At 44.1% G+C, this 16,302-nt stretch overlaps 1 protein-coding gene across 2 annotated transcripts in view; it reads left to right on the top strand.

Moving 5' to 3' along the window:
- The first annotated feature begins 11,288 nt into the window (after window positions 1-11,288).
- METTL24 (methyltransferase like 24) overlaps window positions 11,289-16,302 on the top strand; it is a 45,977-nt gene continuing 40,963 nt past the window's right edge. The window contains exon 1 of one of the 2 annotated variants that reach the window (XM_030267739.4): window positions 11,289-11,713. In XM_030267739.4, coding sequence (XP_030123599.4) covers window positions 11,417-11,713 — 297 coding nt within the window. In that variant the 5' untranslated portion in view covers window positions 11,289-11,416. Of the gene's footprint in view, window positions 11,714-11,773; window positions 12,150-16,302 lie in introns of those variants that run through there. The other variant, XM_072926777.1, reaches the window with a different exon arrangement.

Here is a 16,302-nt window from a genome sequence, read left to right as displayed (position 1 = left end):
TGTGCCAGGAGCTGAAGCAAAGCTGTGGCGTCTGTTACCTCTCCAGCTCCAGCTGAAGCTGAGCTGAGCAGCTGAGGAATTTTCGAAACTCCATTTTGATCTTAAATCTGTCTGTGCTGCCACATCAGCTCTGTAGATTTCATCTGGAATCACAGAACAAGTGTCAGAGAAACACTCGCACATGGGAGAGGATTAACAGTGGAAGGATCATTAAACCTCCCTGACCTCCTCATGCTGATGAAAGGTGTCCTGAAAGGAAGACTTGGCTGTCACCTAGGCAAAGCATTTTATCCCTGTGCTGTTCTTTAAGCTCGTACATGTCTGGACATAAGTTATCCAAACTGTGCTTGAGTATTTCCTTCTTATCCACACTTTCTGATCTACATTGAAGAGGCACCCCTGGCAGATGGCAACCAATCTGTCACACTCACATGGAACTTCAAAGGTGTAATTGTGGTATAGAAAGAGAACGATTATATTTTGAGACATTTTTATCAATCCTTGCAATTCCACAGAGCAGATGGGATGTGTGATGGATTTTAGAGCTTGAGCACAAAATAATAGTTTTCTGCAGCAGAGAATTTTGTTGATTTTCCTCACAGAAACAATGCCATAAAGTAATATTTCTTGATACAGGCTTTTGCTTCTTTTTGAAACAAATTTCTGGAAAATACAGGAAAATTGGCATTCACCATTCATTACCATTCTCTTCTAGTCAAGGACTATTGGGATAAACTGCAGATTCATTAGGAATAAATTTAGCAATTAGAGATAACATGGACCGAGATTTTTATTGTTTTCACAGCAATCAAGTTACTATTGTTTCGTCGTCCGCTGCTCTAGTCTAGCCTGCTCTATTCCCTACTTTCCACCAGAGGGAGATGTTGGATCAAGCAGTTGCTGAAAAAAAACCTCACACCATCTCAAAGAGCAAATGGAGTGATGCTTAATTCAGTGGAAATCTGGGCGCCTGTCGGGCTCCTACATACCTAAAGGGCTGAAGGGATTTGGGTGCTTCAATAGACCTTTGAAAAAGGATCGTGGATCTTTTATGGATTTATGGAGAACACTTAAAAGAAGTACAATAAAATGTGAAGGTAGCAGCATACAAGAAGTGGTTGTTAACAAAAAGCCCCAAGAAAAAAAAACCACCACCACCACCACCACCACCAATAATAATAATCCTTGGTAAAGCTGCTGCTGTAGCAGCGCATCCCAGAGTTTTTCCCCCACCAAAAGAGTGTCCTCAGTTCCTCGTGTTGTGGGTTCTTGGGGTCCCCCAGCCCTTTAAGTTATGTCTGGGTTGGACATCCTGTGGGGCAGTCCCTGTGGGGCTGCACCCTGGTCCCTGTGTCCACTGGCTCCTGACCAGGCTCCTGGTGAGCCCAGACACCATTCTGGGTGCTCAGGTATTAGAAATTACTGCTGCTTCAAGATCTAAAATGGACTGGTTTCTTTCTGGGAATTTCCCCCTCATGTCTGTTTTTCTCAATGAAGGAGTAAAAATTACATATTTTGGAGAAGGAGAAGCAGACACAGACATGAGTCAAAACCCAGGCTTACTAAGAAAGGGAGGTGCTGGTGGGAAAAGAAGGAGGAAAGAAACTCTTCTGAAAGTTAAAAACTTCATACAAACGGTATTTCCAAAAGTAAAAACAGTTTCAAGGGAATATTTTCTTGTGTTTTGCTTTCGTCCTTTGAGGCTGACTTACACCACTGACAGCAGCCAGCGCTAGGGGAGTGCTGCCCCACATCACTTTCCTCTGCTCCTGTTAATGTCCACTACCCACCATAAGGCAAATATATTTCTCACACAGTAAGAGGCATGTACCATGTGCATCACGTGTTGTGCTCCCACCGTTGTCACATCTCCCACTTTTTTATTCAACTTCTCCAAAGTCCCAGTCAACCAGCAGATATCTAAGCCTGACATTAGCCTCTCCTTCAATTTGTGAGCCAAGCAGAGGAGGGAAGGTTTGTTTATTTTCTGTCATTGGACAATTAAGCAACTGAGCCAGCTGTCGGTGTTTCAGAAGCACCTGTGTGTGAGCCTTCAGTCAGCATTTTGACTAAAACAAGGTTCTGAAAAACAACTCTTCCCTCAGGGAACACAGTAGAGCTGTGGAGAGAGCATCTCTGTCACACAAATGAATGGTTTAGGCTGCTTAAAGGATCACCATCAAATATATTAGTGAAAACAAACTTTAATACAAATGCAAAAGTCAGGCAAATATTGATGGCAAGGCTCACTCTAATACTGCATGGATAGTACATATAAAGGATAACCAATTAGAATAAATTTAGAGTGATTTATATGGAGGCCAGGGATGTAAAAAGGGGTAAGGAAGGAAAGGTTAAAGGAGACTCTCTGGTAGGTCATGAGATTCAGAGTGAACTCCATTGCTTGTTGGTCTGCTTCTCAGAGAGATGCCCACACATGCCTAGATCTGATCTTAGACTCACACATGGTCAATTGTTTATGTCTAAAAGATCTAGAAGCACTTAAATGTTAGCTGAATCAAGGATCAACTACAAATAGTAATAACAGTTAAGGATTCAAGATAATAACATGCATACTATACTTGCTTTTGGGGTGTCTGAGTCAATACACACCCCCAGATACATGTATGCAAATGTAAAAAGGTAATACACACAGAGGGGCAGATATGTCATGTATAACAACAAAGGTATATCTACTAAAACACTTCCCTTGAGAATCAGTGAAAGACTCATATCTAATGCCTTTTTGGCATTTCTTAATGGGGGTGAAATGGGGTGTTGAGCCTCAGGTAGTGGGATATCAATCCAGGTTCTGTTGCCAGAATTGACACTTCTCTGAATATCACAAACTTGAGAGTCTGGGCACTCTGAGAGGCATCCCACACAGAGGGAAATACTGATGCAGCCCAGTGCAGTCCAGAAGAACTCAAAGGGTCTGTCTCAGGACCACTGTTTTTAGGTCCATGAGATGGTTGGCTTAAGCCATTTATATATTTTCATCCTGGCTGCAATCTAGGTTATTACTGGATTTATGAAATTCCAGTGAGGATGGTACTGTTCCACTTGAGCTACTTTTCAGATAAGGAACATTCCAAGGCTGTCAGGGGTGACTGATTATTCCTGCTGTCATCTCCCACCTTGATAAGGCAGCAGGAGTTCCTGGTACGGTCAGTACTGCCCCCCACCTCTGCTTTCCAGGAATTCCCAGTATGATCAAGAGGTGCTTCACCACCAATCTCTTGTGGAAAGGCCTGAGCAGGCCAGAGGAGATGGGAGGAGGGATGCTTCCCTTGCTCACGCTTGCATTCTTCCTTGCCAAAAAAGAACATGGTGGGCTTCAAGAAGATGAAGCCTCTCCTCTGCACAGACCTTGCAGCCTGGTGAGTCAAATGATTTCTTGGTTGGTGGGACAGCTGGCCTCCTTTGAGCATTTGAAAAACTGGATTTGGGTTTCTCACATCCCATGTTGCTGTGACTACAAGAAGAGCAATCCCACTTTAATGTGTGCTTCCAATAAAAAAAGCTTGATGGGTATTTTTGAAATAAAGGAGAAGAAGGAGCTGAACTCCAGGGAAAGACTCCAAGAAACCACCCACTTCTCTACAGAGGTAAAGACCCTGAGAAGCACTGGCTACCCTGCTTCTGAAAATCCTTCCATAATCCTGGGTGGGCACCTTTTTTTCTGTGTGGTAAGTGTATCTGCACAGTGTCAGCACTCCAGGAATAATCACAAGACAAATTGACACAGAGATTTGCAGCAGGATAATTGCCTCAAACAGAAGGATAAATAGCTTTTTCTGGCATTTAATGGGCCTCTTAAGTGAATGGCAATAAACTCTATGCAAACAGCTGTTTTCCCTCTTTTTCATCCTTTTGCATCTCATCCATAATTATGCACTAAGATGTTCTTGTCTGGGTTGCTGAGAGCAATCTTGTTGCTGTTTGTCTTTGCAGTGTAAGGCTGAGCACTTCAGCACAAAGACTGAGTAAAAAGCCCTGGATTCCTAAAGGCTTCTGCCACTATATATCAGTGATCATCTTCTTTGCTTCATGTTAAGCCTGAGGGAGAAGTGAGAAGTTAAGGGGAAAATTTGTTTCTTCTAGCTGCTGCTCTGCATACCCCAGTGTTGGGGGGTCTCCCTGCAGGTCTTGGTATCCTTGGCTCCAGATAGGAGGTTCCTTTGCTTTCTTGGCTTCTGGCACTGACTTAGCTACAGTTCAGGAGAAGCCATGGCTTCACTTTTGCCTTGCAGGAGAGGTAAGTGTCCTGTGAGACACTCCTCCCCACTCTGTGCTGACTGGACCATGGGGAGATAGCAGAGCAGGCTTTCCTCTGTAGCTGGTGGCTCTGCCTCCAGCCTTGCAGACTGGAGAGTAGGAGGCACAAAGCGAGCCCTGCAAAAAGCCTTTATGCTTTCAGAAACATGTACTTTATCTGCTGATAGAGTACAGAGAAACGACCTTGTTCCTGAGGAAATTCAATACATGCTGGCAAAAGGATCTCCTCCTAACAAGGAGCCTGTGAGCAAGCCAGGAGCTAGGGCACAGCCATAAGTGTTAGCCCAGCTGAGTGTTCCTCGCTGGAAGCAATGCTGGTAGAAGTGCCTGTATTGTCACAAACCCACTCTGTCCTTCAAAGTAAAGCATCTTTAAAATGTCTGACTGGCCTTTGCTTCCCACATCCAAAACTGAGAGTGGAGGCAGACATGCTTCAGGGACGCACATGCCAAAAGGATGAGCCCTGTGGTAGCACCTAACCTACATACAAACTCTTGGCTGAGGAGGTTATTCCAGTTCGGATCAGTACCGGTGTCTCTGCATCATTGATGCTGCTCCACATGACATTGAGGGCAAACTGCTTGGAAAAGAGCCTGGGGGAAGAACACTGAGTTTTATCCTTACCGTCTGCTCCTAGACAGGCTGTTCAGCTGCAGGGGAGCTGTGGTATCTTTTCTGCTGAAGGCAGACCATTTCTCTCCTCCTTGTTAGGATTGTATCTAAGACTTCAAAATGCAACCAGATGGAGGAGAGGACTGGCTGACCACATGGTAATAGTTCAGGAAAACAACCTTTTTGTTACAGATAAAGACTGAATTTAAAAATGTCCTGAAAAAATGAGATGCTTTCCAGACACGTGGATGAGACCTTTATTAAAGGTGGATGCATATTATTAAATTGGCCTGCACACTGGTCCTGAACATTTTGGAAAGCCTCCTATCCTAGGAAAGCTGCTTTTCATCCATCAGATCTCAAGGATGCTGCCAGCCACTCCCAGCTTTTATTGTTTCCTATCGCCTTTAATGACGCATAAACTGGACAGACATACGCCAGTAAATCAAAAAACATTGAAAGACAGACCATGGAAAAAGTGAATGGTACATTAATTACAGATCTTAATCTGTTTGTGAATCTTCTACCTGAAACATTTTGCTACTGTTCTTCTTCCTATGATCCCCAGTGCTTTGGCTTGCACCTCATTCCTCCTTGGAGACCCCTTTTTCCTGTGCTTGCAGATGAAGGAAGGTTTCTCTCAGTGACATCTGCTCCATTGTTCCAGTGCTGTTGCCATCCCCTACATAAATACTTTGGCATTTGTACTGTTCTAGATAAGCCCATTAAAAACATGTAATAAAATGGATTATATAATTTCTTATAGCCATCATTACTACTCCAGCTGTGGTGTTTTGTCAAATTCTGACAATTATAGATTAATGCCTATGCCAAATTACACTTTTTAATGGAAGATAGCCATCCTTGAGCTTAGGAGTCAAATTTATTGCATCCAAAAGAAGGCAGAGAGCTGAAGCCAGAATAACCAAGGTAATCTTTAAAATATACAGAAAAAAGGATTTTAATAGAAATTCAGGGTAATTTCTAAGCAAAACTGGACATCTGCCTAGGATTACAATATACAGGGGAAATACAGATTATGATCTGATATCACAAAAATCTTCGTGCAACAGTGTGTACACTGTATGCGAGCCATCACTACTTAATTCCTGTAAACTGGAATGCCTTTTTTTTATAATGTCAATACATTTTCGATTTTTATACTAATATCTCTTCAATAAATTTTCCAGCCCTTATTTTAAAAAGCAGCAGAATTTTACTTGTTCAGAATGATTGGACAATTTAATAAAAGGCAGACTGTAAAAGCACTGTTATTCCTATCCAGGACTGAAACACAGATTCTGGAGGCAAGAGTTGTATTTTGTAGATAACCCAAGGATTAGGGTTAAATAAATAAAATTGAGGCCCAGGAGTAGCAAAGAGCTGCAGAGAATCTTCTCCCAAAGGGCTGTCTCATTCTTATTCTTCTTCCTGCAGCAAATGTGTGTGCACAGGTACAGGTATGTATGAGTGCAACCACACAAGGCTGTGATCACAGGTAAACCTTGTGCTATAATCCCCTCTCCAGGCCAATAATTATCAACCATATATCCACCAAATTTGGAGCATGCAGCAAGCCTGTGCTATTCGATTCCCTCTGTAGCTGGAGGGAAAGACAGCTTCTGCCTGTGCCTCATGCTGTGCTGCTGAACAGCAAGATCAATCTTGTGTTAAGCTGCCTAAATGGCCCACAAGCTTGATGAGAGCTAATGGGAGACTGCATGAACATATATTTTTTAGTTGCTATCTTCAAACTTACCAGTGGCGAGCTGAGAAGCCGTTTTAATGATTCACACAGCTTTGCCTTGACAGCTGTTCAGACACGTATTTCTCAGCAGTGGTAAGTGGGTAATAGACCAATATAGCCAATTTACTTCACTGTTGCTAGCATTTAAAAGATAAGACAAAGAGATTATTTCATAGTTTTCAGTGGGATTTAAGGCATGGGAAGGAGTAAGGGCTATACCTACCTAGCAGAGCTGTGTGCAGGCTCCACAGAGGTCTGTCACTTGGTGCATGAAATCCAGGATTTTGAGCTGCAGTTTCAAGGAACAGAACTGAAACCAGGCTTGCACAAAAGCCATCACCAAGAAGTCACCCAGGGAACTACAGACTTTTAATTCCATGTTCCTCAGGGCTATGGCATAGCTTTCGCACATAAATGCACAAGGTAATAAACTGGGCCTGGACCAAAGATTTGACTGCTCCAGACTCAGGATCTGAGGCACACACATCTTCTGTGGGAAGGACACACAGTGCTTGTGGCAGTTTCTACATAGAACATCTCTGTTTTCAAGTGCGTGGAACAACATCACTCCGATTTTTGAAGCATTAGTCAGGAGTGTAGGAGGAAGGAGAGGGGGAAAATCTCTTCCTTTGCTCTTTCCTGTAGATTTTGGCAAGTGGCTCATATCAAGTCCAGAGCAGAGTCAAAAAGAGTGTTTTTACTCATTTTATAGGAGGAAGGTTTGTCTTTTATTAACAGTCCTTGGAGAATCCTAGGGAATCCTAGTGGGGTTTTTCCTGCCTGGGGTTTAATTTTGCACGGGGATTGGGGCAGACATTTTAGCTAACCAGAAGATAAACAGAAGCCCTGACAGTGGGTGGAGGCAGAAGATGAATGGGGTAGGCAAGGTGCTTGAACTGAAAATGGCCATAAGAGAGAGAAACATTAAATAACTCCTGCAAAGGAGAGATTTCACTACCAACAATATCCCAGGTAAGAGGTAATTTGTAAGCAGCAAAGATAGCACTGAAGCAATGAAATTTCACTTGTATTTAACTTTTTCCTTCTAGACATTTAGCACTGTGTTCTTACTACCGACAAATTTGTAAATGAGAGAGGAATTTTAACAGTTAAAGACTTTTCAAGGAGAAACTGAGGGAGCTGTAGCTCTGTGGTACCTACATAAAAAGTAGATACTGCAAGACCAATGTCTGATTTTGGTTATCACGGCACGAAGCTCACTGTTCTCAGCAGAAATTGCATGCTCAGATTCAGAGTCACTGCTCCAGTTACTCCGTGCGTTTCAAGGCAGCAATTTGTGCTCAGCTGGATCCAGCTTGATGAATGTTCCTCTAACACCATCCATCTTGCTTTAGGAGAGCAAGGAGGGGAGGTTATTTGCTGCCTGACTCAATGAGAGAGCATGTTTTGCGAAAGATATGAAACTTTGCAGAAGCTGTATTTTCCAGCAATCACCTCAAAAAGGCCCATCCTCCAGCTGACTGGAGTTTCATACATTATGCTAAAATTTTAATTTGCTCTACTTCTCAACAGGCTTTGCTCACACACATATCTTTGCAGCTAATTCCTGGGAAAGGAATTGATTTATAATACACTTGTTAAAATGAAGAAGTGAGACTATTTAAGGGACTTTCTTAATTCTCACTGATTTTCTTGCTAACCCTGATAAGATTTATCATTGTCCATGAGATTTCCTAAGATCATTTTCTACCACTGTTCTTTTATTCTCTATCTTTAGAAACCCTCTGTGTTTTTAACAGGCAGACTTACATTCATAAGAAATTGCAGGGCAGGGCAGTGGGGAGGAAGCATGAGAAATTAAACTGTTTGTTAGAACACAAAAGGCAAATGAAAACACTGAGTTAAATTAGTGAAATGTTCTTTATCAGGACCACTCCTTACATACCCACAAACTGGGGCTTATCAGCTTTCTAAAGAAGGGAATATTTTGTACAAGGTCAGCACTTACAGTTACATCTCAGTGATGACAAGAAGAGTGGCTGGATTCAAGTATTTGAGCTTTTTGCTGAAACTACTCAAAGAGAGAAGAGCAACAAATGAAACTCTGATGCTGAAACAAAGAAAGACCTTGCGGTTTCTATTCTGTTCAGGTACACCTCTTTTATCTGATTATGCATTGTTCAAGCTCTTAGGAAAGCTTTGATTTCTCAAGGATTAAATTTCAAGCAAGAGTTTTAAAACACATTTCTGTATTTTATACTTCTGGAGTCAACCTGCCTTCAAGTTTTCTTCCATAACCATACACACACAAAACTATATTTTAATAGGACCTTCACGTACCATCATGTATTGACTAGGTGCTGATAGCTTAAAACAACATTTTGTTTTTAAGCTGTGTTGTTTCTTGTGCCAATAATTTTGTGAAATAATACCTCTGCATTGAATGTTCCTGAGGTATGCCTAAAATCTTTCTTCCCTGAACAGCAACATTACTTTTGTCCTCTGTATGGATGTTGTCATTTCACAGAGGAGCAAAGTGATGCACAGGCAGTGCTGTAACAGCCCAAGTGACCTTCTGCTGCTGAACTCCAGGTAATGCTCACAAATGGAGCCAGGTACACATCTCTTAAGTTGATGTCAGTCATGATTGGTGCAGATACTCTCTTCCTTTGCCCTCATAAATGTGTTCCTTCCTTACATGAGCACCATTGAGAGCCATGATCCATTTGAGAGCCACCTAAGTGGGGTGGAAACAGGAAAAGTGTGTGGTTGTCAGAAGGATCCACTTCCAGAGCCAACTTGCTTCCCTTGGCAAATGTCTGAGGCTTTCCTGTGTTGGCTGTAAGCTGATAAAAAGATAGGATGATATCAACAGATGTGTCCAGGTCTATTAGGAAACTACTCCAGATAGGGGTTTTTTGAGTTAGTTTTCATCTATGCCAGGCCCTGTTTTGACTTAGTTCACGACCAAGGAGCCACACTTCTGCTACAGGAAAGGCAGGTAGGACCGACACTTAATACCCTTCCTACATTTATGGTGTTTTAAAACAATAATTTTGGAATTGCTTTAATTCAGAAGAACAGTTTGCCTAAAAAATAGAGAACAGCAGTGTTTAAATGGCAGGGATCATACACTTCACCTGCCAGTACATCTGTGCTTGAAGCCGCACTGAAATCCCACTCTTCCAGACAGATCATTGCTCCCTCCCTTATCTTCCTACATGCAGCTCCTCCATCTTGCTGCCAACAGGTCAGGTTGCTTCCCTGCTGGCACTCTGCACTTCTGCCAGCAGTCCTTTCTGACCTGCTCTCCCAGCAGCAGCCAGCTCTGGCTCTGCACCAGGCTGTGAAGAGACAGGGGAGGTCAGAGAGGAGCAGTGCAGCCTGCTGCTGAAGAGAGGACACCAGAAGGAGCTTGGTGCAGCAAGCCTCTCCATTGCCAGCAGACAAGGCAGCGACACTGGAAGCACAGAGCTACTCACAGGAGACAAGAGTCACAGCCCTTCTTCCCTATTGTCAAAGAAACGGGGAGTAGTCAGGTATCCAAGTCCTACATATCCCATCTGGAAATACATTTATTACTCGCTGAGCTGCAAATTGGTTGCTATCACCGGTCCCTGTTCCCGCAGAGCTTGCCTCCTATCATTGACCCTGCTCCCCACCTATGCTCCTGCTTCAGAAAATCCCACCAGCCACTGCTTCCCGCTCATGCCTTAGCCATGGGTTAGTGTTGTGCCTTAGGACCAAAGCCCTCCTGAGCACTTCACAGTTCTTCATAGTATGTCCCCATTGCAAAACAAAATGTAGGGCCTCCTGTGCTCCCACTGAGATGTACAGGACCTGTGATCTATTCCTTCACACATGAAACCAAGGATGTGTCATGAAAATCATCAGGATGGTGTGACTACCCAGGAGAGAGGCTAGGAGGTGAAGTAAATACTTAAAATTTGAGTTACTCATAAGCACGAGGTGTTACAGACAAATTAAGGCACTACAACTGATGTTTCACATAGGCTTCTCACACCCTTCAAAAGTTCAGAACCTACATGATATAACAGGTCACTAACAGCCACACCACTGGTTACTAATCATAGTAAAACTTTCCAAAGCAGGTCTATTTTTGCAGCATTCTTGCTACTTGTCTATTGATCCAGATATCCCTGGAGTCAACCTACTATAGTTAGTTATCTGTACTGCCAGAGATACAGGGGGGAGAAGTGTGGGGTTTCAAAGACATGTCAGAGGAGCTAGGATTTTGGTGTTATCTTGGCTGTCCAAAATCCTTTATCCTTCACAGGCAGCTGTAACCTTACAAGAAGGAAAGTCCTTACTTCCAGGGCCAGGCTGTCCTTTTGTTTGATTTCAACATAAACACTCCCTAAGACTCCAGTAAAATTTCACTACCTCGTGACATCACAATGTATAATCTGAACTAACACGTACCTTAGCAAGTCAGCACACTTCCATTCTATAGAGACGGGCTGCTACAATAGTTAGGGCGGGGGATTTTGTCCTCTCTCAGGCCCGCTGACACGCACCTGTGACTGCACAGCGGCGCGGCCCCTTGGGTTCGTACCGGGCGCTGCCCCCGCCGGGGCGCGGAGCATCCCTCGGGCCGCCTGCGGGCGAGCACCGCTGCGTCCCGCAGCCCCCGCCGGGCCGGGACAGGGGCATCCCGGCCCCTCCCCGGCCAGCCCCGCTCGGGGCGGGGACTCCCAAGTTTCGGCGGCGGGGGCCGCGGGGCCCGGCCCGCCGGCGGCATGAGCCCTGCGGGGGGGCGAGGGGGCGGCAGCGCCGGGCAGGGCAGCCCCCGACGCCATGCCCAAGGAGCGGCCGCTCTGGCGGGGCGCCGCTTTCCGCCTCTGCCTGCTCTCCGCCGCGCTCTTCCTCTGCCTGCAGCTGGGCATGAGGAGATCCTGGTGTCCGGAGGAGAAGTCCCGGGTCCCGGCGGCGGCGCGGGCGCCCGCCCCGTCCCGCGGCGCGGAGCAGCGCCCGGGCGCGGTGGCGGTGGCGGGCGGTGGCCGTCGGAGGGTCACCTACGTGCGGAGCGGCCGGCGGGGCAGCGCCGCGCCCGCCTGCTGCGCCCCGCAGCCCCCGGGCGGCCGCCGCAGGAAGGTAGGGCGGGCTCGGGGGGAGCGGCCGCCGCGTCGCCACAGGCGACCTCGCCTCCCTGCGAGGGGCTGAGGGTGAGCCGGCAGCCGGGGCGGAGATGGGGGTGGTACCTGGGAAGAGGCGGCCGGGAGGGCGGTGGTGAAGCGACATAGTGTGGTGCGATGTCGGCTTCTTGGGAAGTGGTCAAGCGACTTTTTGAGCAGTGCTGCTCAGCTGCAGGGAAGCGGGAGTGTGCTGGAGCAGGGCTGGACAAGGAGAGAGCTCGGTCTGAGAAGGTGACAGTGACCCCCGTCAGGGTGCGCTCCGCAGGCTGACGCATCCCCAACAGGATCAGACATGGGCAAAGACTATGGCCCTTGGCGTTCTTGGCATCCGAGTGCCATTGCATTCACAGAGGGCCATCAGAAATGGTTCTAAGACCTGGTCTGCGTAAGAATTGGTGAGTTAGTGAACGAGCTGCTAAATGAACCTGTGACGAGGCTCCCAGGTGGCAATGACTGTAAAGTCTTTTGGGGGAGTGAGGACTGTCATTAGGATCTGGAGATCAGCAAGAATGAGGAGTTCCTGTGCTATCTCCACCCCCCAGTCAGCTGCGGCTGCGTATGTGGCCAGCAGCGGGATGTTGCCTTCTTCAATCATCTCCGTGTCATCCTTGGTTTTTGCAGATTCCATGCTCTCAGAAGCTGCTTAGAGATTCAGATAATTATTTTGTGGAGTTTTCTTTGCAGTCTTTCAACGGCAGAAGAGCCAACTTTGAGGGTGGTGAAGGAGTAGTTTGTCACGTACTTTGGGATCCTGCTGTCAGGGTGCAATAGTTGTGGTCCATGCAGAGATGTACAGGTTCTTAAAGAAGCTGGAATGATCATGAGGAGGAGCACGTGGGATTTTGCTAGAGATGAGACCACCTTTGTGATCATATCTGATCTTTGCCCCAACAAGAATAAAACCAGGTTTCTGTGGAATGGCTAAAGTGTGTCCTTACTGCATGGATGAAAAGACTACTTGCTAACATCCAAACTACCATCTGACCAGATGTCCTGTGATCTCTCACAGGTCATGTATGTGGTCTCAGCTGCAAATCTGCTTTCTCTTCTTTGCTTGTTCCACCCCAGTAATTATTTTTTTATTTCGTGAAGAGATGGACAATGAACTAATATATAGATTGACTTCTAGGTTCAGCTCATCTTCTGTGGGAAACTGTGATGTAGAAATAATAAACTGCTACTTTCTGCCTCTGGTTTCCTGAAAAGTTTAGAAGAAATTAGATAATCCTTCACTATGCTTCTTTTACCACTGGCAGTGATGAGGACAACATTGCCACATATTTGTTCAGAATAATAACTATGTGGTGTGGTATTGATACCACTTTGTGCTGTGGTATTGATACCACTTTGCTAGGTCTTGCAGTGTCGGTTTTTGTGACTTTTGTTGTTGATGCTCTGTTACTTTGCATTATCCTAAAGCACAGATTTTAAGTGATTCTAATTATGAAAGGATTTCAGCATTAATGGAGAAAAAAGTCTGCAATCCATTGGATTCAGAGAGTTTCTTGAAAATATGCTAAGAATGATGTCAAACAAGAAGCAAAACACATCCTAATTTAGTTAGTGATTTTTGAGGAAATCCTAGTGGGGAAGTAGAGGAGAGGCTGCTCATTTCACCTGAGAACTGGCAGCACCTTGTGTTGTTTGAGAGCTCGAGGCTCTGGAAAGCCCAAGTGTGTTTTGGTGCACCTCCAGGTGAAGTGTGAAAGAAACATCACTGCTCTGGTTTGTGGTGTTGGGCGTGTTGCTACTGAGGTCTCATTTGAATCCATCTAGTTAAGTCAAGGGAAAATATTAGTATACATAATAGAGGGTGGAGTTGTTGCAAGGTTAGGTTTGAGACCATCAAATGCCTTCTGTGTTCAGCTATTTGACTGGAACTTGTTGCTTCAGGCTAAGAAAAATCTACTTAAAGATAGGGTTTGGGGGGTAGCAGAACTGAACTTTGGAATAGAGTTGTTAAATAAAAATATAGGGGGAAAAGCAATCTTAAAATAAAGTGGAAGTGGTCTGTGCTCTGACATTTTTTCATGAGAGGAATCACAATAGCTAAAAAATTTAATGGGTGATTTGGATTTTTTTAATCAGGAAACGTGCTATTTCACATCAGACTATTATAGGACAATATGGGGGCATTTACAAAAAAAAAAAAAGGCTACTTAAATTGATGGTCCGTAGCTTCTACCAGCAGCTCTGGAGAAAGGTGTCAGGGTGCAAGGCTACCAGTGTGCTGAGTGTAAATGCTGCCTGGAGGAGAGGGACAGGCTCCTTGTACAGATCTGTGCTACACTGAGTTGGAATTGCTTTTTGCTGTGTTTTTTATGTGTTTTCAGTGTCTTCTGTCTATCCATAAATTATTATCAGTCCATTCTTAAAGCCTGCAGAGGCTTTTAGGTATGGGAGTTTTTTCTCTCCTGCTATTTTTTATGAGGATGGTGTTGGACTATGTTGGGATGTATGAGCCAGTAGGATGGCAGCAAGGAAAAATCAGTGAAGCCAGACTTTGCTCTGTTTTCCTAGTGCCTCTAGGTTATAGCTCTGCTCACAATTACGTCACTGAATTAATTCAGAAGACTGATGAACAGAGTATTTCCATAGATGAAGTTGAATGTCTTACTTTGTGGCTGTGTAAAAACAAAAAAAATGCAAAAGCACACAAGGTAATTATTTGGTGCTTGCTTTGAATCACTTTAAAGTTTCCTGAGCAGGGCTGTTTTATTTATTTCCCAAGCACAACTGCAGTCATCAAGCAACACTAATGCCACGAGAAGAGAAAAAAAGAAGGCACAGGATGGAAAAGATGGAGACTTTTCCATAAATGGTCCCTAAGTGCAGGAAAATGCCTGTGCTTTTCCTGACCACTGGTGAGGTTCTGTCAGCAGAGACCATGGCTGCGCAGCAGATGGGAGGGTTTGACCACCAAGGTTCCCAGTGTCTGTTTGTGCCTTAAGATGCATATATAAAAATGTTAACTGAAAGGGGCAGGTAATAAAGTAATTTAGCTATGTGACGTCTCTGGGAGCTGCTGGAGCTGCCTGTTGTGGTGCTTATGGGAGCTATGCTGCTCCCAGCTGTTTTGCTCCCAGTTGAGCCTACCAGAGAGCAGATGCCCCAGTTCTTGCTGACAAATAACAAGCAAGATTTGGCATTGACAGCATATAATGGTCATCTGAAGAATCAAAAGAGTTTTGTTGTGCTGCAAGAGTAAAGCAAATAGAAGTTCATAGTCCTACTTATATTTGGTGGGAGATCATAGTCCTACTTAAAACTGCATTGTTGCTAATAAAATCATGTTTTTAAACTGTGATTCTAAGATCTGGTTGTGCTAAGCACTGATCTGGTAATATGTACTAACTCCAGCTATCTGGAAACACACAGATTCTGCCAGGTCTACCTGCTCCTGCAAATAGGAACTAGCAGGGTGTGCCCACAGAGCGCTGCAGACATGCGGGGTGTGCTTTAAAAGGTTATTCCAGGGTGCTATGGCAAGAGAAAAAAAAATATTGCATTTGGAATTTGAAGTAACAGCAAATTTCTGTCACAATAATTGCAATAACAAGGTTATGTTGGCCCTTGTGCACTGAATTTGGGAGGAGCCCTCTTCAAGAGTCTGGTTGAGAAAAGCTGGAATTCTTTGCCTTCTGGGCAGATTTATTTCCATGGAGGTGGGGAGTGTGGTATGCTGCCAAACTTAACCTGATGTTAATTTGGGTGCTCTTTCATGTCATATCTAGGAATATAAAAGTATTTACCTTCAGTGATTAAAAGCAAAGAATAAGATTTTGCTGCTGGGCCCATGTATACTTTGCTTGGGATTATAATGTAATTTAAAACATGATGAATTATTGCCTAAAACCAAAAACTCTTTTGAGATTAAATTTTTAATTTGTTACTTTCACTTGTATATATTTGTCTTTTGGTTCATTATAAATGCAGACTAATTATCTTTTGCTGTTTCCTGTTGGATTGAAAGTTGTGGTTTTCTTTAAATAGGAGCTATTTCCAAGAGGTTACTGCTTCTCTGCAGTGATGACTGATAACAGCTTAATTTTTAATAAACTGCAAATTATTTTGGAGTGGTATCTTTGAAATTATGTGGAATAACACATGTTTGGCACTTAGTAATACAGCAGGCTCATAAAAACCTCATTTGATTTAGTGTTACACTATTGCTAAGATTTTACTTAAATTTACATTTGGGTTTTAACTTCAGAATGGCAGTGCCATTTACATTGGTGTCAGTGATGTGTAAGGGCTTATGCCAAGAGTCCTTTTTAGTTCTTCTAGAAATTTGGTTTAAAAAATGTATTGGATGTTTTCATTGCCTAATTGCATGCATAGTATTTTCAAGCTGGCTGCACATCTTTAAAAGTACAGTAAGTTTTGGGTATGGCTTTTATAGGAAGTTATTCTGACTCTTCATGAGGAAGAGCCAAAATTCTTGGCGAAAACTTGGTTATTCTGAAGTTAAATTGATCCATCTGGTTTTCTGAAGTTAAGTTTATCCATCTGTCTTTCCACATCCCATGGTGTAATAGCTTGTCTGTT

Source organism: Taeniopygia guttata, chromosome 3 (genome assembly GCF_048771995.1).
Source record: "Taeniopygia guttata chromosome 3, bTaeGut7.mat, whole genome shotgun sequence".
Lineage (NCBI taxonomy): Eukaryota > Metazoa > Chordata > Aves > Passeriformes > Estrildidae > Taeniopygia > Taeniopygia guttata.
This window is presented reverse-complemented; position numbering and strand designations above follow the sequence as displayed.